Raw genomic sequence first — 26,121 nt, 5'->3', positions numbered from 1 at the left:
AGAAATATTGCTGCTCTTACACAGACTATGAATATGGTTTACAGTAACAACATTAACAGATGTTTACAGTATGATGTATCCATGGGCAGAAGCAGAGGACTGTGTTCCTATTTGCTTACTGCATTCTGTAGGTTGTATGTAATAGCAGAGAGCTTGCAGTAGAAAACAAATGTTTCACAGTAGCAAGGATGAACAAGTGCTCATGGCTCTTAGAGTCCATGTTTAATAGGCACTTTTGTCTGGTTTGGTCCTTACTATCAACTCTCAAAATGTGAATACTTTTTTAACACTGTATATTCATTAATGATAGAGTAACTTTGTTATCCAAAAATGACATGTTCCTTTGACTCTGTTATAGGAAAAAACATAAACTGGAAATGTTTGCACAATCTTAGTCTTGTATCAGTTCTTTTCTTTCAAAATGCTTCTCTTTTTTCTCTTGCTACATGATAACTCATAACCATATTGGTGTGTTAAATATCTTGGCATACAATTTCCTTCCTGTCCAACAACTCCTTCCATTAGATATGTGCATGAGTGCCCAGCAAATATTATCTTCTTCCGTACACAAAGTTGTACTATATGGCCTTTTAAGGTGTAAGACTAACAAGACTTTTCGTAATTTTAAATAATTTGCATTTGTTGTTATAGTCATCAATCTTTCAGTTCATTTGGTGCTATGCTCAATCTCTTCTTCTCTTGTGCCGATATTGTTATCCCTGTATAGCTACTACTACACCCAACTTCATCATTTGGTAAGTATTTTTCTACAAAGTTGCTTACTCTGTCAGCACAGCATTTCAACTTTACCACAGTCATTCTTTCACTTCTGCACCTTCTTTACATAATGGCACATCCAATGTGCTCAGCAACTTCCTCCAGTTCATGGGTGGTGATGTCCACAGTTGTTGAGCACCTTAAACAAACAACAGCATCTACAGTAACTACTCATATTCATGTGAATATTTGCTGCCAGTATAACTCTTTCAAAGTTCTCCTTGTTTTTGCTAATGTGTTTTTAACATTTCCCTTGTAGTTCACATGTTGTGGAATTTTGCTTCTGGGTAGGAGAAATCTTTCATTGCTATTAATGAGTCTTGCTCAGTTTTTAATGAGGTTTAGCAAGTCCTCACAATCTTTACTGGTACTTTCATTTCACACTAAGTGAAAGGTTGGAATTGTTTTCATTGCACTTTTACCTTTTCTAAACCAACTGATGTTCATCCAGTACTAACATGTCCCCAACAAGTTTGAAATAATATCAACAAATAAATAATAACTAACTAAATAAATAAAAATCTTCATCCAAAAACATCTGCGTGATGAAATGTTTGTTTGATAGGAATCAGTTGCTACTGATTAAACAAGACTTATAGAAAAATAACACATTTAACATCTATAAAACCTTCAAGTCATTCAGCCTGACCCGGTTGCCTCCAAACACGTCTCTGATGATTGTCTGGTTGAAGGCATATGTGACACTCATCAGTGAAGAGAATGTGATGCCAATCCTGAGCAGTCCATTCGGCATGTTGTTGGGCTCATCTGTACCATGCTGCATAGTGTTGTGGTTGCAAAGATGGACCTCGCCATGGACATTGGGAGTGAAGTTGCACATTATGCAGCCTATTGCATACAGTTTGAGTTGTAACATGACGTCCTGTGGCAGCACAAAAAGCATTACTCAACATGGTGGCATTGCTGTCAGGGTTCCTCTGAGCCCTAATCCATAGATTGTGGCCATCCACTGCAGTAGTAGCCCTTGGGTGGCCTGAGTGAGGCATGTCATTGACAGTTCCTGTCTCTCTGTATCTCCTCCATGTCCGAATAACATCACTTTGGTTCACTTCGAGAGGCCTGGACACTTCCCTTGTTGAGAGCCCTTCTTGGCACAAAGTAACAATGTGAACATGATTGAACCGCGGTACTGACTGTCTAGGCATGGTTGAACTACAGAACACATGAGCCATTTACCACCCTCCTGGTGGAATGACTGGAACTGATTGTCTGTCAGACTCCCTCCATCTCATAGGTGCTGCTCATGCATTGTTGTTTACATCTTTGGGCAGGTTTAGTGAGATCTCTGAACAGTCAAAGGGACTGTGTCTGTGATACAATATTCACAGTCAATGTCTGTCTTCAGGAGTTCTGGGAACTGGGGTGATGCAAAACTTTTTTTGATGTGTGTATATACACAGTTCTTAAGCGAATGCCACAAAGTGGTTCCTTCATCTTTGGAATCAAATCAAAATCACAAGGACTTAAGTCCAGTGAGTATGATGGATAGCACAGTACTTCCCAGTCCCATCAACCGAACAGAGCAGCCACAGCTTGTGCTGTATGCACCCGCGCATGAATGAACTGAGACATTGCATAACAGCAGCTATAGAAGCTGTAACTCAAGACATGCTCGCTATCATGTGGGAACAATCTGGATACCGCATTGACATATGCCACGCATCTCAGTGTGGGCATGTTGGAACACCTGTGTAAAGGTATGAAAAAAACTTTTGAGTTTCCCATTCATCAAAAAACAAAATTCATTGTGTATAGTTATTAGTTTCGGAAATATAGATGTACCAAATTGGATGATTCTGTTTGATACACACTGTATTCAGAATAAAACATGGCTTTTTGTATGGGAACAAGTCTTTAATGCTCTATTGGAAACACCATCAAAGACAGATGAGCTATTGTTTTTGAGAGAATATATAATTTTCTTAATTTCAGAAGTAGAAGTTGGTGAAACATTCATATGATTGAATTTTATGAGGGTTGCATTTTAATCATACTGCTACGATTTTTATGTTGAAACATTTGTCCTATATTTTCTACTATATGGTTATGAAATATATTTGCAACTTGTGGTTTATCATTCATAGCATTGCCATTCATTTCAATAGTGACCACTTCCTGGTGGTGCCTGAGATAGTCACTGGTGGTTCCACGTTGCAGCAGTTACTGGAAGTAGTGTGATGTTAGAGATCTGGATGATTTATTTAGTGACAGCTCTGATTGGTGGACCACTACTGTAGTCAGCACCTGGCCCAGAGGACATGAAGGAACTAACTGGCCTGGCACAGCTCGGTGCTAGCCTAAATTCCCTGGTGGTGCCAGGATACAGTGTGACCTATTTGTGGCCATGTGATGATGCACAAGCAAGTAGGTCCATGGGCCAGCAACCTTTGGTGGTACTCCCACTGCCACCTGTCAGCCAAGTGACTGTGTGAGATTTTCTGGCTGTCGTCTGCAAATGTGGCCCACTGTGGCTTCATCATGTAGGCACCTCACATTACACTGGTGCGATGGACTGCTGGTAGAGAGGGTGAACGACTCATACTCAGCACATACTGTTATCATTAAGGACTTTTTCTGACTGTTTGTAGACTATGTAACATTTTAATGTGACCAATTTCATTACCAAGAAGAGAAATTTGTGCCAATTACTTATCCCAAAACAGAGTGTATTTAGATAGTTTATATGTATGTACTTATTTAGTATGTTGAATTTATTGTTGTTCTAATGTATGTGATAAATCTAAAATCTTGTGCAGGTTATTATGTGGCTGGACTTCAGCCACAGAGCACTCTACAGATGTCTATTGAAGATCTGGCCAATGTTATGCATAGTGAGCTCACAGAAGGTTGTTTTGAAGACAAAAGTGTTAGATGTGGTTTCATTGGGGAAGTCGGATGTTCTTGGCCTCTGCATGGTATGTCAGTAACAAGATGTAAAATTATAATCAACATATCTGTGTATCTTAGCTCTTTGGTTTACAGAGCATATATGAAATATGGAAGAACTTACATGATTAAAAAAATCATGCCTGGAATACACATTTTCTGTTGTTTTAAATTATAACTGATTTTAAATAGTTGTCCAGTTTCAAGTGCCAGGCATGTGTTTGAATGTGTTTACATCCCTTGTGATGAAGTATATTCAGATTTGAATAATTAATGCTGAACAGTCTTAGAATGGTTATCACATGGAAATGGACAATCGTCCAAATACAATCATAGATTAAAATAAATTTTATATATATTTATATTCCACATTAATCTTTTGGAATTTTCTTCATTATTTGTATTACAATTTATGCACCCAAAATGACGCATTATTTGTAATATTTGAAACTGGAAAAAATTTACTTGCTGATAAGGAACAACATACACTCACAAAACTGTTATAGTCAGTCATTAACTTTTGTATAGTTTCATTATTTCTGAAGTGGCACTAGGAATCTGGTAGAAAGTTCACAGCCCGGTAAGTTATATTTGCCATTGATCATCTTGAAATGAATTAATCTTTATTATTGTCATTGATACATAATAATAGAGTAGTCCAGCACAATGTATGAATGCAATGTCTCATGGGGGTAACATTGAATAAAAAATTCTTGGTTTTCCAACTGTGTCAATTAATTAAAATTATGCAAGCTTTCAGCCAAGCACTCCTTGGCCAAGGTCAAGTGGTATGACTGCTATTGGGCTGCTGGTAAGCCCCTTATATACACCAGCTGCTGGCTGTGATGTCACTGGTGCCTGTGGGATTGCCATATATGAGCATATGTTGACTTGGCGTTTGATGTGACTGCTTCAACCACACTATCGTTGGATCCCATACTATGTGGAGCTGCAGGCCACCATATCTATTTAGGGTGTTATCGGTGACTTTTATTTCAATGGCTTCTTTAAGTACACAATTGTAGAAGTCATTTGTGCAGACCATAATGGATGTTTCATCAAATTTTATCTTATGTCCATTTTCTAAAGCACGCTCAGCTAAAGCAGATTTCTCAGGGTAGCGTAAGTGATAAGATCTCTTATGCTCCTTCCCACATTGTTCCACAGTCTGTGCTGTTTGTGTGACATAAGACTCAGCACACTTGCAAGGTATCTTGTATATGGAAAGTGTTCTGAGACTTGCTGCATGTTTAACTGGTCTCAGTAATTGACGGACTTTTGCCAGAGGCCTGAAGATTGATTTACCTTGTGTCATTTCAGGAGGCAGCTTGTATTCCCAAAGACAGAGCCACAGAATGTCAGGAAAGCTGTTATACTACTGGATTACTGGCTCTGAGCACTATGGGACTTAACATCTATGGTCATCAGTCCCCGAGAGCTTAGAACTACTTAAACCTAACTAACCTAAGGACAGCACATAACACCCAGCCATCACGAGGCAGAGAAAATCCCTTCCCCGCCAGGAATCGAACCCGGGAACCCGGGCGTGGGAAGCGAGAACGCTACCGCACGACCACGAGATGCGGGCCAAAGCTGTTATAGCCATTGTTCCTGAAGACCCTGCATAGTTGGCTCAGCTCATGGGGCAGGTTATCAGCATCTGATATCATTCTTGCATGATGCACTCACCGATGTTTGTAAAACAGTGCCCTTCTGTGTCAGGTGATGATGGCTGATGGTGTGCAAGTAAAAATCAGTGTTGGTGGGTTTTCTATAGATGCTGTGGCCAAGGCATCCATTTCATTTGGGGTGGATGAGAACATCGAGGAAGTGCAGTGCATTGTCTTTTTTTGCCGCCATTGTAAAATAGATGTTACCATTAATGCCATTGAGATGTTCCAGGAACTCATCAAGTTTCTCACATCTGTGGGGCCAAATGACAAGCATGTTGTCAATGTATCGAAAGAAACAACTAGGCTGTAATGGTACCATGTCTAAGGCAATATCCTCAAAATTGTCCATGAAAAGATTTGCAACAGCTGGAGCTAATGGGCAACCCATTCTCAAAACTCTGAAAACAGAGCTTATAACGCCAAACACATTTGCAGTAATTTTTCTTGCTCTACACAGTCTATAATTATAAATACATTGCCAACTGTTTTTGTGATTCAGGTCTGCAAATGGCTTAATGATATTTTCTTCTAAGCCAAAAGCTTTATCTGCTATGAAAACATAGGGCAAAGGCCTATTCCTACCAGGAAGAGAAGGTGGTGGTGGTGGTTCAAATTGTTCAAATGGCTCTGAGCACTATAGGTCTTAACATCTGAGGTCATCAGTCTCCTAAAACTCATAACTATTTAAACCTAACTAACCTAAGGACATCACACACATCCATTCCCGAGGCAGGATTCGAATCTGCAACTGTAGTGGTTGCACGGTTCCAGAGTGAAGTGCCTAGAACTGCTCGGACACAGCGGCCAGCATGGTGGTGGTATTTGTAGTATTTTGTTCTTTAGCATACTATAAAATGTAGTGTCTTTAAGTACACTACCACTTGAAATGCACTCTTGTGTGCCAACATCAGAACAAATTATTTTATAATTAGCATCAGCAACTGCTAGCAGAGAAATGCTGAAGTGCTGTTTATAATTAAAATAAACTCTTCCACTATTGGATGGTACCACAATGTCAACGTGTCTCCCATCTATAGCTTCCAGACAGCAAGGGAAATTCCAATTTTCTTCATACTCTTTGGCAATTTGCAGCCATTTGTTTTCATTCATAGGAAGCTGGGAAGGAAACGTGTTGTTTTAATTTCGCAACAAAAACTTTTGGACACATAAGATATATTTGTCTCAGATATGTGTTATATTTTGTAAAGTTCATCAAAGCCCCACCTCCCAGAAAGAGAGAAATTATTTCTCGTTTGGAGGATCATGAGGTGGATGACTTTATTTTTGATATGTCTCTGTAAGAAGTAGAGGAAGCTGAAACAACTCCTCCTAATAATGAAGAGCGTGAAGAAATTGCAGGAGCAAATGACAGTGCATGTGCAAGTTCGAGAGGAAGTGCTAAGTTAAGTAGTCAGGAAAGAACAAGAAAACAAATAGAAGAAGACAGTAGAGAAGATTTAATAAAAATGTTAAAGCAAGTGGAAAAAATTTATCAAACAGAAAATTTGATCAGTTCAGCCATGTAGGTGAAGCAGTTGCCAACAATTTAAGGTATTTATTTATTTCTTACACCATTGATCCAGCTGCGATAAGCTCACAAGGATGTAGAGTGTGTCAGTAAACAATTTATACATAGGTAGTATTAAAGCAGTCAATCATATATGAGTAAAAGTAACACTCCATGTTTGAGTTACACATATGTGGTAAAAATGACAGATTACAGCAAACATTAGACACAGAAAGTGATAAACAAAGACAAAACGAGTGAAAATAACCATGAATACTACACAAGTATGGTACCTACATCATTGCTCAAACTTACAGTATGGTATACCACACTCAAAATTTGTGGTCTACAGATCTACTAGGTTTTTTCATTCTGGCTAAAAGCTCTTGCAAACTGCAAAATGGCCTTTCCAGTAGAAATTGCTTCAGATGCTCCTGAAAAGAGGAATGGCTGTCAAATTTGCTTTTAACATCTGAAGAGAGAGCATTAAAAACTTTTGCGCCAGGGAACTGCACACCCTTTTGCGCATAGACAGGTTTTTACAATCTTTGTGGAAATCATGCTTTCTCCTAGTAACATATCCATGATTATGATTTTCACTGTTTCTTTTATAAAACTCAGTATCTTTGCTGATGAAACACATAAGAGAAACTATGCACTGGGAAGTAAGAGAAGTATTTTTAGTTTCCGGAAAAGGTTTTACAACTACACCTAGAGTCAATGCCATTTATTATTCTTACAACACGATTTTGGGTCACAAGTATTTTCTTTGCTAGTGTTTGGTTCCTCAAAATATAATATCATATGTTGTAAGAGAATGGAAATATCCATAGTATGCTATTTTCATTATGTGTATATTTCTGCTCTTGGAGAGAATGCGTAGGACAAAATCAATGTGCTGAGTCTCTTCTGAAGATTTATTATGTGATGAGACCAGTTTACTCTGGAGTCAATTACAACACATAAAAACTTCATCGTTTCAACTCTTTCTATTGGCTCCGTGCTACACTTCACAGTTAACTTATCCTCAGTTTTAGCAGTTGCAGTAAACTGAATACAATTAGTCTTATTAGACTTCAATGAGAATCCGTTGATGCTAAACCATTTCATTAAATCAATAAGAATATTCTTAACAGATACTTGAAGATCTTCACCTGACAGATAAACACTGTAGCTTTGTACATTGAGGTCAGTCATTTTTAAATACACTCCTGGAAATTGAAATAAGAACACCGTGAATTCATTGTCCCAGGAAGGGGAAACTTTATTGACACATTCCTGGGGTCAGATACATCACATGATCACACTGACAGAACCACAGGCACGTAGACACAGGCAACAGAGCATGCACAATGTCGGCACTAGTACAGTGTATATCCACCTTTCGCAGCAATGCAGGCTGCTATTCTCCCATGGAGACGATCGTAGAGATGCTGGATGTAGTCCTGTGGAACGGCTTGCCATGCCATTTCCATCTGGCGCCTCAGTTGGACCAGTGTTCGTGCTGGACGTGCAGACCGCGTGAGACGACGCTTCATCCAGTCCCAAACATGCTCAATGGGGGACAGATCCGGAGATCTTGCTGGCCAGGGTAGTTGACTTACATCTTCTAGAGCACGTTGGGTGGCACGGGATACATGCGGACGTGCATTGTCCTGTTGGAACAGCAAGTTCCCTTGCCGGTCTAGGAATGGTAGAACGATGGGTTCGATGACGGTTTGGATGTACCGTGCACTATTCAGTGTCCCCTCGACGATCACCAGTGGTGTACGGCCAGTGTAGGAGATCGCTCCCCACACCATGATGCCGGGTGTTGGCCCTGTGTGCCTCGGTCGTATGCAGTCCTGATTGTGGCGCTCACCTGCACGGCGCCAAACACGCATACGACCATCATTGGCACCAAGGCAGAAGCGACTCTCATCGCTGAAGACGACACGTCTCCATTCGTCCCTCCATTCACGCCTGTCGCGACACCACTGGAGGCGGGCTGCATGATGTTGGGGCGTGAGCGGAAGACGGCCTAACGGTGTGCGGGACCGTAGCCCAGCTTCATGGAGACAGTTGCGAATGGTCCTCGCCGATACCCCAGGAGCAACAGTGTCCCTAATTTGCTGGGAAGTGGCGGTGCGGTCCCCTACGGCACTGCGTAGGATCCTACTGTCTTGGCGTGCATCCGTGCGTCGCTGCGGTCCGGTCTCAGGTCGACGGGCACGTGCACCTTCCGCCGACCACTGGCGACAACATCGATGTACTGTGGAGACCTCACGCCCCACATGTTGAGCAATTCGGCGGTACGTCCACCTGGCCTCCCGCATGCCCACTATACGCCCTCGCTCAAAGTCCGTCAACTGCACATACGGTTCACGTCCATGCTGTCGCGGCATGCTGCCAGTGGTAAAGACTGCGATGGAGCTCCGTATGCCACGGCAAACTGGCTGACACTGACAGCGGCGGTGCACAAATGCTGCGCAGCTAGCGCCAGTCGACGGCCAACACCGCGGTTCCTGGTGTGTCCGCTGTGCCGTGCGTGTGATCATTGCTTGTACAGCCCTCTCGCAGTGTCCGGAGCAAGTATGGTGGGTCTGACACACCGGTGTCAATGTGTTCTTTTTTCCATTTCCAGGAGTGTATAAGGAACAGTAAAGGACCAATAATGGATCCTTTTGGGCACTCTACATTTAGTGGTTCTCCAATTAGACAAAACCAGGCCACTATGGATCTCATCAGTACTATCTACTAGTACTACTTTCGGCCTTCTACATCTACATCTACATACATACTCCGCAATCCACCATACGGTGCGTGGCAGAGGGTACCTTGTACCACAACTAGCATCTTCTCTCCCTGTTCCACTCCCAAACAGAACGAGGGAAAAATGACTGCCTATACGCCTCTGTACGAGCCCTAATCTCTCTTATCTTATCTTTGTGGTCTTCCTGCGAAATATTAGTTGGCAGCAGTAAAATTGTACTGCCATCAGCCTCAAATGCTGGTTCTCTAAATTTCCTCAGTAGCGATTCACGAAAAGAATGCCTCCTTTCCTCCAGAGACTCCCACCCGAGTTCCTGAAGCATTTCCATAACACTCGCGTGATGATCAAACCTGCCAGTAACAAATGTAGCAGCCCACCTCTGAATTGCTTCTATGGCCTCCCTCAATCCGACCTGATAGGGATCCCAAACGCTCAAGCAGTACTCAAGAATAGGGCATATTAGTGTTTTATAAGCGGTCTCCTTTACAGATGAACCAAATCTTCCCAAAATTCTACCAATGAACCGAAGACACCTATCCGCCTTCCCCACAACTGCCATTACACGCTTGTCCCACTTCATATTGCTCTGCAATGTTACGCCCAAATATTTAATCGACGTGTCTGTGTCAAGTGCTGCACTGCTAATGGAGTATTCAAATATTACAGGATTCTTTTTCCTACTCGTCTGCATTAATTTACATTTATCTATATTTAGAGTTAGCTGCTACTCTTTACACCAATCACAAATCCTGTCCAAGTCATCGTGTATCCTCCTACAGTCACTCAATGACGACTTTTTCCCGTACACCACAGCTTCATCAGCAAACAGCCACACATTGCTATCCACCCTGTCCAAAACATAATTTATGTAGATAGAAAACAACAGCAGACCTACCACACTTCCCTGGGGCACTCCAGATGACAGCCTCACCTCCGATGAACACTCACCATCGAGGACAACATACTGGGTTCTATTACTTAAGAAGTCTTTGAGCCACTCACATATTTGGGAACCAGTCCCATATGCTTGTACCTTAGTTAGGAGTCTGCAGTGGGGCACTGAGTCAAACACTTTCTGGAAGTCAAGGAATATGGCATCTGTCTGATACCCTTCATCCATGGTTTGCAAGATATCATGTGAAAAAAGGGTGAATTGCGTTTCGCGGGAGCGATGCTTTCTAAAGCCGTGCTGATGCATGGACAGCAACTTCTCTGTCTCAAGGAAATTCATTATATTCAAACTGAGAATATGTTCGAGAATCCTGCAAGAAACCAATGTTAAGGATATTGGTCTGTAATTTTGAGGATCCGTCCTTCTACCCTTCTTATATACAGGCGTCTCCCGTGCTTTTTTCCAGTCGCTCAGGACTTTACATTTGGCAAGAGATTCATGATAAATGCAAGCTAAGTAAGGAGCCAATGCAGTAGAGTACTCTCTGTAAAACCGAATTGGAACCCCATCAGGACCTGGTGATTTATTTATTTTCAACCCATTCAGCTGCTTCACAACCCCAGGAATGTCTATCACTATTTCCTCCATACAGGAATCTGTACAAGACTCAAACAGCGGTATGTTTGTACGATCCTCCTGCGTGAAAGATTTCTCAAAACTGATCAATGAGTGACTGGATGGAAGCCTTCGACCCACTTACCGATTTTATGTAAGACCAGAATTTCCTTGGATGTTCAGCAACATATTTTGCTAAGGTATGATGGTGGTAGTGGTTGTATGCTTCACGCATTGCTCTTTTATCAGCAGCATGAATTTCTACTAACTTTTGCCTGTCCTCATTCTTCCGATCTTTCTTGTACCGTGAGTGCAACTGTCTTTGCTTCCTGAGCATTCTCCGAATTGTGCTGTTAAACCACGGTGGGTCTTTTCCGTCCGTAACCCACTTTTTCTTCACATACTTGTCCAATGGGTGATTTACAATGTGTTTAAAATTTGCCCATAATTCTTCCACGTCCATCATACCGGAAGTAAATGAAGTCGATTCATTTACTAAGTGGGATGCTAACAACTGCTTATCTGCTCTTTCTAGTAAGAATACTCTCCTAGCCTTCTATCTTTGAGGTATGATTCTACTCACTTATTTTCTATGCCACTTATTCCTAATTGGCCTGCTTTCTCGAATAGGATTTGGTGGGTCACTGTGTCAAAGGCTTTTGATAAGTCACAAAATAATCCTGTTGTTACCATTTTATCATTAATTGAAGCGAGAACTTTATTTGTTCTGTTGACAGACCCTTTTGGAAACCAAACTGACTTTCACTTGATTTGAAAATAGCTATATAAAAATAAAGGCTAATTTAGTAAACTGAATTTATGATTGTTTGCAAGAGGCAAATGTCAATTTGATGAGTGTACCCAAGGAAAGTAATGTGTTGAATGCATAAAATAAAACACAAATTAATATTGTTAGATATGTTCATTATGCAGAAAGTGTCACCAGAAATCTGATACTGTATTGCTGTCTGAAGTAAGCAGATCATTCCAAAGCACTAAAAAGTATCTCATTGTTAGCAAATTTCTGGAAATTTATTTCCTTTTTAGAGCTTATGAATGGTGCTAAAAGCAGTATGTTACTTTTCTCGACACCACTAATATCACTTGTTTTTCAGAAAAGAAATTACTATATATTTATCTCTCTTGAGGATCATTGTACCTAGTACACTGCCTTTCCCTTTATATATTTTAGTCTCATGCAAACTATATTGATCCTGCATGCACAAATTAAGATAAAATTTGATAATATTTTTAGACTTCTCCATTACTGAAACTGTTTTGGTACTCTAACAAAAGAAAATATAAGAGCTCATATTATATGAAATCAAAAATAATAGTAAGAGCTCATTGTCAGTATAAACAATAAAAATTAAAAAATTAATTTTTTTTCAAATGTTATTTTATCCCTCTGTACGGGGCAAAAATGAGGACAAGGTACATTTGTCAGCTTCACAGCAATTAATAAGAATAATTTAAAGAACTTTATTACATATAATATTATTCCTGTATTATATAGTCTTATATTATTGTTATATATTCTTAAAAGTCAGTAATTGTACGTATTGAACTTTTTGATATCCTATGTAAGTACATTAAAGTTCAAAAGGAATCCCCAGTGGCCAAAAATCTGAGGTTCACTGCCAACCAGATTTCTGGTGGAATTGCTTCACAGAAGTTTGTATTGGTTCTGAACACAAGAGCATCCACAAGGGACAGGAAACTATCGAAATCTTCCATGCTCATCCTCGCATAATTTTTGAAATATCAACCATCTTCAAGAGGTAGTTCTTGAACAATCATTGCATAAGCTCCATGCATAGTCCATTTGTGAAGGAACTCTTGTTGACACTTCCTTTGCCTTTCTTCATCCATAAAAATATAAAGTTATCCACATCAGTTTGGGAAGCCATTACAAATTCTGAACAGCTCTGCACCACCGAACCCACTGATAAAAACTGCCAGATGTAAACCCATGATGATATATGTATGGCTTGGAAGGATCACACTCATACAACTCACAATACATGTCCTGGAGGTGTGTATACATGTTGTGCATACTTGTGCTGATACAAATCTCAGAAGTAAATGTACCTTTAGACTTCAGCAAAGCCTTTGACACTGTCAACTTCATTTTACTTGCCAAATTTGGCAGGCTAAATTGCTCACAAAGTGCAGCACATTGGTTTCACTCATACCATATGCTCATAACCTCCTGTTGTATCTAAGTGCAATTTTAATGTTGTGTCTAAGTGCAATAACCCTGGAGACAGCTATCGAGAATCTCAATACTGTGTGCAATATCAAAATGGGTGCACAATATAGTGTTAAAACTCCACCCATCCAAAACTCAATCAACTACTTCTCTCCATGCCCTACAAAAATATAAAAACTCTTCTCTTGATCTGAAAAGAAACTGGTACAAATACTTATACTTCCTATTACTGATCACAGCAGTTTTATTCTGCAAGGCCTTTCTCAGGAAAGCTCACAGCACCTGGCACTTGTTATGAATGCCTGTGTTCATTATATCTGTGATGCTTGCCTCTTTGACCATATTTCAGCATAATATGCAGGGCTATCCTGGCTGTGTGCAGAGATTTTCATATCTTCTGTCTTCTATAATGTCTTAGCAATGTGCACTGTTCCCCATATGTCTCCTTGACCATAATGCTCTTGTCTGAACAATGTGGTGGAAACACTCATTCCTATCAGAGCAAACTCCTTTCTGTCCCATTCCTTTGTTCAATTGCTTTAATTCCTTCTAAGTAATGGGAACCCAACTCTGTAATAATCCCCCACATTGCATTAAAGAACTGAATAATATCTCCACCTTCAGAAGACAGTTAATGACATATCAACTAAAGCAACAATAATTGTTACCATTGTCCCAATGTGCACTCAGTGCCCTTATACATTCTTCTTTCCAACCAGATATTCCTCATTCCCCAATATTCTTAGCTGGCACAGTCTACTTAAATTTACTTTCCCAGAACTCATTGTATCGGAAAACATATATTTTCTACAACTATAAATTATTTTCATATCTTCCACTATCATTATTGGTATTACTACTACTACTGCTACTACTACTACTACTACTATTACTACTACTACTGTTATCACACCGGCAGTCAGCTGCGACTGTAAACAAATGAGAACTTAGACTGCAAGAGGGGAGAGGAGCAGTGTGGGGGAATAAGCCGTGCCTCCCTGTTGAAGGACAGCCATCCTACATCTGCATTCTGTGCTTCTACAAAAGTAGAATTGACATAACAATCATAAGGATCACTGATTCCTTTTGTTGTGGTGAGAGTCACATTTAAATCCCAGAAGTAGTCTCTTCACTCATTTCATCACTCATTTCATTTTAAAAAATGCGACGATATAGTGTCTGCATAATACTGCTATTATCACTATTAATGTATGCAGCAGCAGTAGTAGCAGCAGCAGTAGTAGTAGCACCACAAGTTCTGCTGGTATTAAATTTTATCATTAGGATAAGATGAGAATAATTACTGCACTCACAGAGGCATTCAAACAATAATTCCTTCCGTGCTTCATATGTGAATGAAACAGAAAGAAACCCTAATAGCTGGTACAATGGGACATACCCTTTGCCATGCACCTCACAGTGGTTTCCATAGTACAGACATAGGTGTAGGTGTCATTTCATATTTAGTATTACTTACATACATTGTCACTACAGACATGCAAATGATTTTAATAGTATTAGTTATACTAAAATTTTGTTTCTTTGGTTACTGTGTGTGTGAAGCTCTGGTCCCATGTAAGAGAGAGCATGATGGCCATAGTCAGACCTGGTTAGATAAACAAACAAACAACTTCATTCCCAGTACCCATACTAGAAGCAAAAATAAGACAAAAATAAAGAGGAGAAGCAGAGATAGGCAACATTACAGCCAGTAGACACTGATCAGCCACAACACTATGAACACCTACCTAATATCCAGTACGTCCACCTTTGGCATGGATAACAGCAGCAACACATCATGGCATAGAAGCAATGAGGTCTTGGATAGGTCGCTGGAGAGAGTTGGCAAAACATCTGCACACACAAGTCACCTAATTCTCATATATTCCCAGGAGGGGGGGATGAACTCTAAATACACATTCAATCACATCCCAGATGTGTTCGATCAGGTTCAGATCTGGCAAGTTGGAGGGCCAGCACACCAATTGGAACTCACCACTGTGTTCCTCAAACCACTCCATCACACTTCTGGCCTTGTAACATGGTGCATTATGTTGTTGAAAAATGCCACTGCTGTTGGGGAATGTGATCATCATGAAGGGGTATAGGTGGTCTGCAACCAGTGTATGATACTCGTTGGCTGTGATCATGCCTTGCATGAGCTCCATTGGGCCTATGGATGGCCATGGGAATGTTTGCCAGAGCATAAAGGAGCCACCGCCAGCTTGTCTCCATCGAACAATATAGGTGTCAAGGAGCTGTTCCCCTGGAAGGTGATAGATCCGTGCACTCCCATCAGCATGATAAAGGAGGTATTGGGATTCATCAGGCCATGCAACAATCTGCCAGTGTGCCATTGTCCAGTGCCAATAGTCATGTGGCCATTTCAGTCATAGTTACTGATGTTGTGGTGTTAACATTGGCACATGTATGGGTTGTCAGCTATGGAGGCCCATTTTTAGGAGTGTTCAGTGCACTGTGTGTTCAGACACACTTCTATTTTGCCCAGCATTAAAATCTGTTGTTAGTTCCATCACAGCTTGTCACATCACAATCTGCCCTCAGTCAAACTCAGATAGATTGCATGCCTTCCCCTTCTACGCATGAAAAGGAGGCTCGCTGATACTACATGCATGTGTCTGACCAGCATTCATTCCTTGCTGGGTTATGCTGCTATTGGCTGGATGGGTTTATATCGATTGTAGGTCAGTAGTCATAATGTTCTGGCTGATCAGTGTATGGTTTTACTGTTGCCAACAGCATCATGCGAAACAGCACAGTCCAAAACAATGAGCCTGTTCTCATGGACCACTACCTGGTTTAGTGGCTGTAGCACCTGGGAATCAGTAATGTTAGGTGGCACTGGCATCTTATCATGAAGATGTATTTCAAAGGGTAACTCTAGTAGATACAAAAGAAGTGGGTTCAAATGTATGTTAAAAATGTACTCTAATTGAGTGAATGGCTTGACCTTATTACCCTGGGAACTGTTAATGATAGGCTACCATAGATGAATGGGGTGTGGTATGTCCAAAATAAGAGAAATAGTGTCAATGCTATCAAGACTCATGTAACATGAAGTCAGGACAAGGTCTGTTGTGGCACCCCAATAAGCACATAATAATGGCAGAGCTTGCTTCCAAGAAGGAGACTAGTGACAACATGGGAAATATGGTGGCTCACTTTGGTGCATCAGGTGAGTAGCTGGTGGGATAGGAGGCACAGTTCAGGTACCTAGGAGGGAGAGGGGAGTGTAGGAAAAGCATTTGTGATTCAGTGTGAGGCTTGTGACTTGTGGCCTGTGGAATAGGGAGGATTTGACTACTGGTTCTGTTTACAACATTTAAATGAACTGAAAATATTGCACACTATTTTTGGATCATACATCCACATGGAATTGACTTCAGAAGTCTTTGAATAGGAGCAGGTATGATACTTGTAAATGTATATAGTTGGCCCATCTCTTCAAAGTTAGTTCATGCAGCCAAAGGCACAGTGTGATTACATGAGCCTTCGATCACTTATCACAGAGATATGTGGTAGAAAGTGTGGCCAGGTGCTGGCAGGCAAGTGGCACAATGAATCTCAACACAGACTCCTCTGTCCTACTCTTGTGTAATAATGAAACTTTTATGAATGGAATGATGAGTAGGTCTTTGACAAAAGTTAGGGTGTCCCAGGAGGAATGGTCAATATTCAAGGATGCGACAGAAATGATTGTTCTAAGTAAAAATTTTTTCACTACCAAACACCATTAAGAGTACTAGATTTGGCTCACAATACATCCACTTGGACCACCAGCAGAGGCATTACTGCTTATTGCTGTGATTGGATTGAAGAGTTCCTAGATAACAGAACACAGCATGTCATTCTCAATGGAGAGAAGTCTTCTGAAGTAAGAGTGATTTCAGGTGTGCCGCAGGGGAGTGTCATAGGACCGTTGCTATTCACAATATACATAAATGACGTTGTGGATGACATCGGAAGTTCACTGAGGCTTTTTGCAGATGATGCTGTGGTGTATCGAGAGGTTGTAACAATGGAAAATTGTACTGAAATGCAGGAGGATCTGCAGCGAATTGATGCATGGTGCAGGGAATGGCAATTCAATCTCAATGTAGACAAATGTAATGTGCTGCAAATACATAGAAAGATAGATCCCTTATCATTTAGCTACAAAATAACAGGTCAGCAACTGGAAGCAGTTAATTCCATAAATTATCTGGGAGTATGCATTAGGAGTGATTTAAAATGGAATGATCATATAAAGTTGATCGTCGGTAAAGCAGATGCCAGACTGAGATTCATTGGAAGAATCCTAAGGAAATGCAATCCAAAAACAAAGGAAGTAGGTTACAGTATGCTTGTTCACCCACTGCTTGAATACTGCTCCGCAGTGTGGGATCCATACCAGATAGGGTTGATAGAAGAGATAGAGAAGATCCAACGGAGAGCAGCGCACTTCATTACAGGATCATTTAGTAATTGCAAAAGCGTTACGGAGATGATACATAAACTCCAGTGGAAGACTCTGCAGGAGAGACGCTCAGTAGCTCGGTATGGGCTTTTGTTAAAGTTTCGAGAACATACCTTCACTGAAGAGTCAAGCAGTATATTGCTCCCTCCTATGTATATCTTGCGAAGAGACCATGAGGATAAAATCAGAGAGATTAGAGCCCACACAGAAGCATGCCGACAATCCTTCTTTCCACGAACATTTACTGTACACAATGTAATCTTACAGGATCAAATAAAATTCAATTCAATTCAATTCAATTCAAGGGAGAACCCATAGAGGTACTCAGGGTACCCTCCGCCACACACCGTCAGGTGGCTTGCAGAGTATGGATGTAGATGTAGGTATCCATAAGGTTCAACCTGTGAAAATCAATGATTGCAATACAATCTGACTGGGGTGTTAGCCATGTAATTTGGTATAGCCCTTCATAGGGTGGAGAGAATTGACTTGTTTTTCTCTTTTTGATAGCCAGGTTTTGCAATAAGACTTGGTCAAAATGACAGTAGAGGAGCAGCAGTGCACCTCTGTTATTGCTCTTCATCTGTCTAGCTGTGACTCTGAGGTTACTCTTCTGCACCTGTCACTGGATCATTTTAAGTTGTTGGGGCCAGGCTTTTCACTTAACATAAATCAACACCCAGAGGCAGTTTATCTAACTCAAATGGATAACTCATTAAACATATATGTACTCCTTGTAGGATGTGTGGCCCTTTGACTCAGGAATTGTACTGTTGTCAATAAACATGTGTATGGCAAATATCAATTTCTATCATTATATGTTTTGCTCACATAGTAAGATAACATTTTTAAAAGGTTATTATGAACTCACTCTACTATGCCAATAGTTTTAGGTTATTAAAAGCTTACATATTTGTTCAAACAAAGCAGACGTAAAACTGGTTCCTTGGTCCATAAAAATGACATCAGGACTTTCAAAAGATAATACAAAATGTTTGAGAAATGCTTTTGCCACTGTTTCAGCTGGCATGTCAGCAGTTAGTACTAAAACCAGGTAGCATGTGAAATGATCATTAATTGACAGAATATACTTGTCTTCCTGTTGAGTATGTGAAAAAGGTCACATAAAGTCTAAAGCTACTATCTCAAAAGGCCTCAAGTGTTTAGACATGTTTTATGGGATTCATAGCCTGGTTTGTTGCACTCTTTGGGTGCACATAATACATACATGAATATAATTTTCAATGTCATGCTGCTGGGCTTCCCACCACTAATGCATCACAATGTGTATATTAGTGGCAAACTACTCACTTTGACAGGCTTAGATAGTATACTGACTTTGGATAATGATACGGCACTGGAGCACCTTTCATATCACCGGTTGATTCTGAAGGGGCACTTTGCCGCACAGGATACCATCTTTGGATATGAATCATTGGAATTCTGTGTCTTGTTCTTTAACCTGGCATTCTGCATCTTGTTTTCCCACCTCTTGCCACTCAGCAATCAATACCTCATCTAATTACAACATCTAAACCTTCCTGCTTATCATATCCACTTTATGACATAAATTTCCAAGCTTATGATGCATGTCATAATCATATTTACTTAGCATAAATGCCCCTTATGTCAGATGATTGCTTGGGTCCTTTAAATTCAACTGCAACAGAAGGGCTATATGGTCAGTAACTACTATGAACTTCCTACCCTATAGGTAGTACTTAAAATAGTTCACCCCAAATAAAACTCCTCTGTCATGCTATAGCCAATTTCTATCTTATTGAGCTGGTGAGAGCTGTAACCAATAGCTGTCTTAAAAGACATCCCACAGCAAAACTGACTGCATCACAAGACAAGGTAAATGGTTTTCAAAGTCAGGATATATTAACAAAGGTGATTTCATGAAGACATCTTTAAGCTGATGCATTGCAGTCTCACATTCTGTCGTAGATATGCAAGATACCCAGTAATCAACAACTTGATCATCATATTGATCACAGTAGCATAATCTTTGACAAAATAGCGATAATAATTTGCTAATCTGAGGAGTGACTGTCAAATTTTCATGTCTACCATTACCATAAGTCATCAACTTTGTTTCACAGCAGCTGAACTGTTAACATGGTCCAGGTACTGAACCTATGTTTTCGCAAAAGAACATTTCTCTAACTTCAAAGTTATTGTGCCCCATGCTTTTCAGTTGTTTGGCATGTTATTTGATTGTTCACAGAAACACAATAATATTGTCCAAATAAACCAAGCATATAGTTTCAATCCCCTTAACAACAGGTCAGAAAACTATTCACATGTTGATGGTGTGTTCCTCAAATCAAAATATCAAAATGCATCCTAAGAAATTTGTGCAACCCTGAAGGCACCATCAATGCTCTTTTGGACCAGTTTTGATATGCATTAGGGATCTGATGATTGCCTGATTTCATATCCAAAGTAGTGAAGTACATGGAAATTATGAGCCTCACTAAAATTTAATCTATTCAAGGTAAGGATATATATCACATATGGCCACCTTGTTTACTGCATGTTGTTAGCTCATAGGCAAAAGGTTTCCTCACAACTAATACATTCCTTGGGTATAATTACTAAAGGTGAGACCTAGGTGCTAGAGAATGGTAGAATGATTCCCATGTCTAATTGTTTCTGGACACTCTATTCTATGATCAACTGTAAATGATATGGGATTCAGTAGGGCTTAGGCATTACAGTCTGGCATCCTTGGTCAGACTTTCATGACAGGTCAAATCTATGGCCAGAAAATATCACCTATCTTCAGATGGCCACACAAGCTCCTCCAGTACCTGATTCTGATAAATTTGACAGTTTTTCTGGAAAAAATTTCTAATGGATGGCATGATCGTGTAAATTTCTTTCATTAGTAATGACTTCTGCTTCCTATTCTTTTGAAAATGTACTCCTCCTGTAAGTGATTGTTCATCATAAACTGTTTTAGGTGTTGACCTGTGTAGTTCCATGTGGAATTAAAACATCTTTTAATTCAAAGTTATCTAAGAAATTTGGTACACATACTTTCCAATTCACAGTCTCTGCCTTCCAAAGGCATGTTTTTCATGCACTTGAAGTCAATCTAGAACTTCATTCTGGGTGAGCAGGTCAACCAGAAAGATAGGTCCATCAGGCTCTCAAATTTTGGCTGTCACTCAGAAAAACCTCCCTCCATTATTGTGTGGGAATTCCCCTTGATAGGTCAGGGGTGCACTACATGAAGAACGCAGCTACTTGGGTAGCTGAGTACTTGAGGAATGCACTTGAGGGATTCTTACGCTAGGCAGTAGTTTGAGGTGCTCTGATGAACACTCACCAGTTGATATGCAGCAAGGGAAGTCAAATGGCATTTGAAATAAAGACACTTCAACTGTCACAATTTTATCAGTGAACTGTCAAAGTATTCATAATAATGTTCCCAAATTTACTGCCCTACAGCTAAGTTCTCATGCTCAAATTGTTCTTGGGACTGAGGACTGGATGAAAGCTAAAGTGGAAAGCGCTTAGATATTTAGTGAGTAGTGGAATGTATATTATCAGAAAGACAGATTAGGGGCCATACATAGGACCATAGCCGGGGGGGGGGGGGGGGGAAGTGATTATTGCAGTTGACAAAAATATTGTTTCTTTTTTTAGGTCGAAGTTGAGTGTGACAGTGAAGTCGTCTGGTCATGTGTAACAGGTGTAGGAGGAACCAAGTTAATTGTTGGAAGTTTTTACCTGCCACCCAATTGTATTGTGACAGGTCTAGAGGCATTCAAAGAAAGTCTATGGTCAATAGTGCAAATACTCAGATCATGCAGTACTAGTTGCAGGCAAGTTTAACCTGCCAAGCATAGACTGGGGTTTCTATAGATTCATTGTGGGGGGTACAGACAGACAGACATGCTAAATACTTTTGAACACATTTTCTGAAAATTGTCTTGAGCAGCTAGCTTGGCATCCCACATGAAATGGAAATATCTTAGAACTTATATCTACAAATAGGCTGGACCTTATTGACAAGGCAGTATAGAAACATAACAACCACGATATCAGTATAGCAACTATGATTATGAAAGTTAATAAGTAAGTCAAGAAGTCTAGGAGAGTGTTTCTGCTAGATAGAGAAGATAACCAATTATTAGTATCCCACTTAGACATTGAGCTGGCATCACTTAGTTCCACTAAGATGGATGAAGAGGAATTATGGGCAAAATATAAGCAGATTGCAAATCATAGTCTGAAGGTTTCTGTACCTAGTAAATGGATGAAGAATGGAAAAGACCCACCATGGTTTAATAACAAAATTTCGTGGATGCTCAGGAAGCAGAGGCTCTTGCACTCTCAGTTCAAAAGGCAACCAACAAATGATGACAAGTGAAGACTAGTGGAGATTCATGCATCTGTGAAAGGATCTGTGAACAAAGCATAAAAGAACTACTTCTGTCACAACTTAGCATAAGATCCGGCAGAGAACCTGAGAAAATTCTGGTCTTATGAAAAATCACTAAGTGGGTCTAAGGCTTCCATTCAGTCCCTTGTTGACCTGTCTGGTGTGGTAGTTGAAGATAGCAAAATGAAAGCTGAAGTTTTAAATTTCACATTCAGAAAATCATTCACACAGGAGAATCATACAAACATACCATCATTTGACCATGGGACAGACTCCCATATGGGTGACATAGTAATAAGCATACCTGGCATAGAGAAACATCTGAAAGATTTTAAAGAAAATAAATCACCTTGTCTGCATGGAATCCCAGTTCAATTTACAAAAAGTAATGTACAGCATTGTTCCCTTACCTAGCTTGCATTTATTGTGGGTGTCTCATCCAGCACAAAGTCTCAAGTGACTGAAAAAAACCACAGGTGACTCTAGTGTACAAGAAGGGTAAAAGAAGGGACCTGCAAAATAACAGATCAATATCCCTAACTTCTGTTTCCTGCAGAATCCTTGAGCACATCCTCAGTTCGAATATAATAAACTTTCTTGAGACTGAGAAGCTTATGTCCATGAACCAGCATAGTTTTAGAAAGCATCACTCATGTGAAACTCAGCTTGCCCTTTTCTCACATGATATACTGAGAACTATGGATGAAGGGCAACAGGCGGAATCCATATTTCTATACTTCTGGAAAGCATTTGACATGGTGCCTCACTGCAGACTGTTAACTAAGGTACAAGTATATGGGATAAGTTCACAGATATGTGAGTGGCATGAAGTCTTGTTAAATATCGAAACCCAGTATATTGTCCTTAGTGGCAAGTGTTCATCAGAGACAAGGGAAGTGTGATACAACTGCTGTTGTTCTCTATTTATATAACTGATTTGGCAGGCAGGGTGGACAGTAATCTGCAGTTGTTTGCTGATGATGATGTGGTGTATGATAAAATGTCAAAGTTGAGTGACTGTAGGAAGGTACAAGATGACTTAGACAAAATTTCCAGTTGGTGTGATGAATGGCAGCTAGCCCTAAATGTGGAAAAATGTAATTTAATGCAGATTGGTAGGAAGATTGAAACTGTAATGTTCAGCTACAGTATTACTTGTGTCCTGCTTGACACAGTCAAGTCATTTAAATATCTGGGTGTAACACTGCAAAGTGATATGAGGTGGAACGAGCATATGAGAACTGTGGTAGGAAAAGTGAATGGTTGACTTTGGTTCATTGGGAGAATTTTAGGAAACAGAAGTTCACCTGTAAAGGAGACTGCATATAGGAAGCTGCTGCAACCTATTCTTGAGTACTGCTTGAGTGTTTGGGATCCATACCATGTCAGACTGAAGGAAGACATCAAAGAAATTCAGAGGCTAGCTGCTAGATTTGTTACTGGTAAGTTTGAACAATATGTAAGATGCTTTGGTAACTGAAATGGGAATCCCTGGAGGGAAGGCATTGTTCATTTTCAGAAACACTATTGAGAAAATTTAGAGAATCGGCATTTGTAGTTGACTGCTCAAAGATTCTACTGCCACAAACATACATCGCACATAAGGGCCACAAAGATAAGAGAGAGTAATTAGGGCTCATAAGGAGGCATATAGACAGTCATTTTTCCCTTGCTCTGTTTGTGAGTGGAACAGGAAAGGAAATGAGAAGTAGCGGTATGGGGTACCATCTGCCACGCATCGTACAGTGGCTTGCGGAGTATTTATGTAAATGTAGATGTAGATGTACTGCCACATATGGTTTCAGGTGCATTTGCCCTTAATACACAGATATGCAGTTCACTGGAATCTTGGGGAGTGGGACCCTTCATCCATTTGTTCCATTCCTCTCTCATATACACTTTAAATGTTTTATTTATCAAGACATCAAGAGGGTGCAAAATAGCAGCAAGCTCTGTATTTCCCTGTCTCATTTTCCCTTTCACAGAATTTTTCAAATGACTACTAAACTGATCTAGCACAAGAAGAGAACTCTTCTGCAGTAAAAACCTTTCCTTCTCTCCTATACTCTGTTAACCCATAGTTTCATATCAGCCTCATCCATCTGACCCTTGTCATGTATGTGAACAACAACAACTGGCTGTATTTCAGAAAGTATTGGCATTGTTTTGCACTTGAAAATGATCACTGGATTAATTTTAATACTCTCAGCACAATATGAAAGCACAACAGCGTAGTGCATTTTTCATGTCCACTTGTTTTTATAGTTACAGTTTTAGCACCTTCCATGGCAACAGTTTTGTTATTTGGCACGTCAAATGTCAGAGGAATTTCATCCATATTTGATATATTTAGTTCCCCATTGGTTTCCTTTTGATGATGAATAATACAGTGATGGAAAGCTAATATTTTCTCTTCATAGTCTTGTTGCATTTTCTGAGACATTTTGGTTTTGGTTCACATGCTAAGTTCATGACACTTCATAAACCTGTAGCACCAACCAACTCCACCCTTAAAGTCTATTAAGTTCCATTGTAGTGTTAGCTTACAAGCATGAATTTGAATCATTTTAGCATTAATTCCAATGCCATTTTGACAGTGTCCTTGAATCCATTTCAATATGTCATCTTCTAGTTTCGGTCATGTTGTGTTCAGTCCTCTATTTGCATATTTAGTCTCCCTCATTTTTTCAGGTCATCTTTCCTAGCCCATCAATCGCAAATGGTTTTTTTCTGTTGCTGGAGAGCCAAAATGTTGTACAGCTGCTCTGTTTCAACGTTCTGCATGTGCTGTTACTTTGAATTTATAGCCCACGTCATACAAATGACTTTTATTTCTCTACATTATGAAACTAGCTACTTTCAAAAATATTGTACTGTTACCAATAACACAAATCACTTTCACTTCAAGTTCACTGTTACTGTAGACTGCAATGATGCATCGCAGGATAGACATTGTTCTGGATTTGTGATGGTGGGACAGGAGGGGGACAGTGCTAGTCTCAACAACTCATATTTGTCACATTTATGTCAGTCAAATCCAATGTTGCCAATTATAGACAGGCTTTCCATGGTATTGAATACACAGTCATTTTTAAGACTTGTGGCAATTTTAAGTCAAACACTGGACGTTTGTATATTAATTTTGAGTGTAAGATGCACCTGAATTTTAGAGGCAATCTTTCGAAGAAAAAAGTGTGTCTTATAGTCCTTGAAATATGGTAATTTGTTTCCCTTGCAGCCACATGGGGAGAACTAGCTTCCTCCTATAGGAGGGCAAGGCACACAACCTCTTGTAGTGAAGGGGCAATTGATATTATCCTCCTCACCAATCTTGGGGTCAGTCACCTTAATGAATACATCTACTGCTCTCACTTCTGCCTCGTCAAGTAGGACCTCATTTCATTCTTGATGCAACCCCAAAACATAGGTACAGCACAAAATTGTGCAGCTCTGACCTGCAAATGTTTCAAAATCTCCTCCCTGCCTGTGCCTAAGGACAGAAATTTTTCCAGTAATAGCTCACATTTCCCTCATCTGAATATTGCTTTTCTAAGCCCTTGGACAATACTTAAAAATGTTTTGCACTTCTTTTCTGATTCCACATGGGTACATACATCACCCAATAGCTTTAAACTCACCTCATTAAACCAAACACTATCTGACCAGGAACAAATATGGTCAACATTATGTACATACCATACATCACCCAATAGCTTTAAACTCACCTCATTAAACCAAACACTATCTGACCAGGAACAAATACGGTCAACATTATGTACATACCACAAAAAGACGGCCACATTCTTCAAGGGCTTTCCTGTAAAAGAGGCAATGAAAATGACCACTGGAAAACTATTTACTATATTAAACTGAGGGGCAGCAGCAGTGCTAGTCTCAGGAGCAGCCTGTACAT

General features: G+C 40.0%; 1 protein-coding gene across 1 annotated transcript in view; it reads left to right on the top strand.

Annotated features, from left to right (window-relative positions):
- Nucleotides 1-26,121, top strand: part of LOC124554997 (phosphotriesterase-related protein) — a 214,007-nt gene that overhangs the window by 120,163 nt on the left and 67,723 nt on the right. The window contains exon 4 of the mRNA XM_047128737.1: nt 3,555-3,713. Within this exon, the coding sequence (XP_046984693.1) occupies nt 3,555-3,713 (159 nt within the window). The remainder of the gene's footprint in view (nt 1-3,554; nt 3,714-26,121) is intronic.

The sequence above is a fragment of the Schistocerca americana genome, chromosome X (assembly GCF_021461395.2).
Source record: "Schistocerca americana isolate TAMUIC-IGC-003095 chromosome X, iqSchAmer2.1, whole genome shotgun sequence".
Lineage (NCBI taxonomy): Eukaryota > Metazoa > Arthropoda > Insecta > Orthoptera > Acrididae > Schistocerca > Schistocerca americana.
The sequence above is the reverse complement of the archived record's forward strand: the minus strand, read 5'-3'. Positions and strand labels throughout refer to the sequence as shown.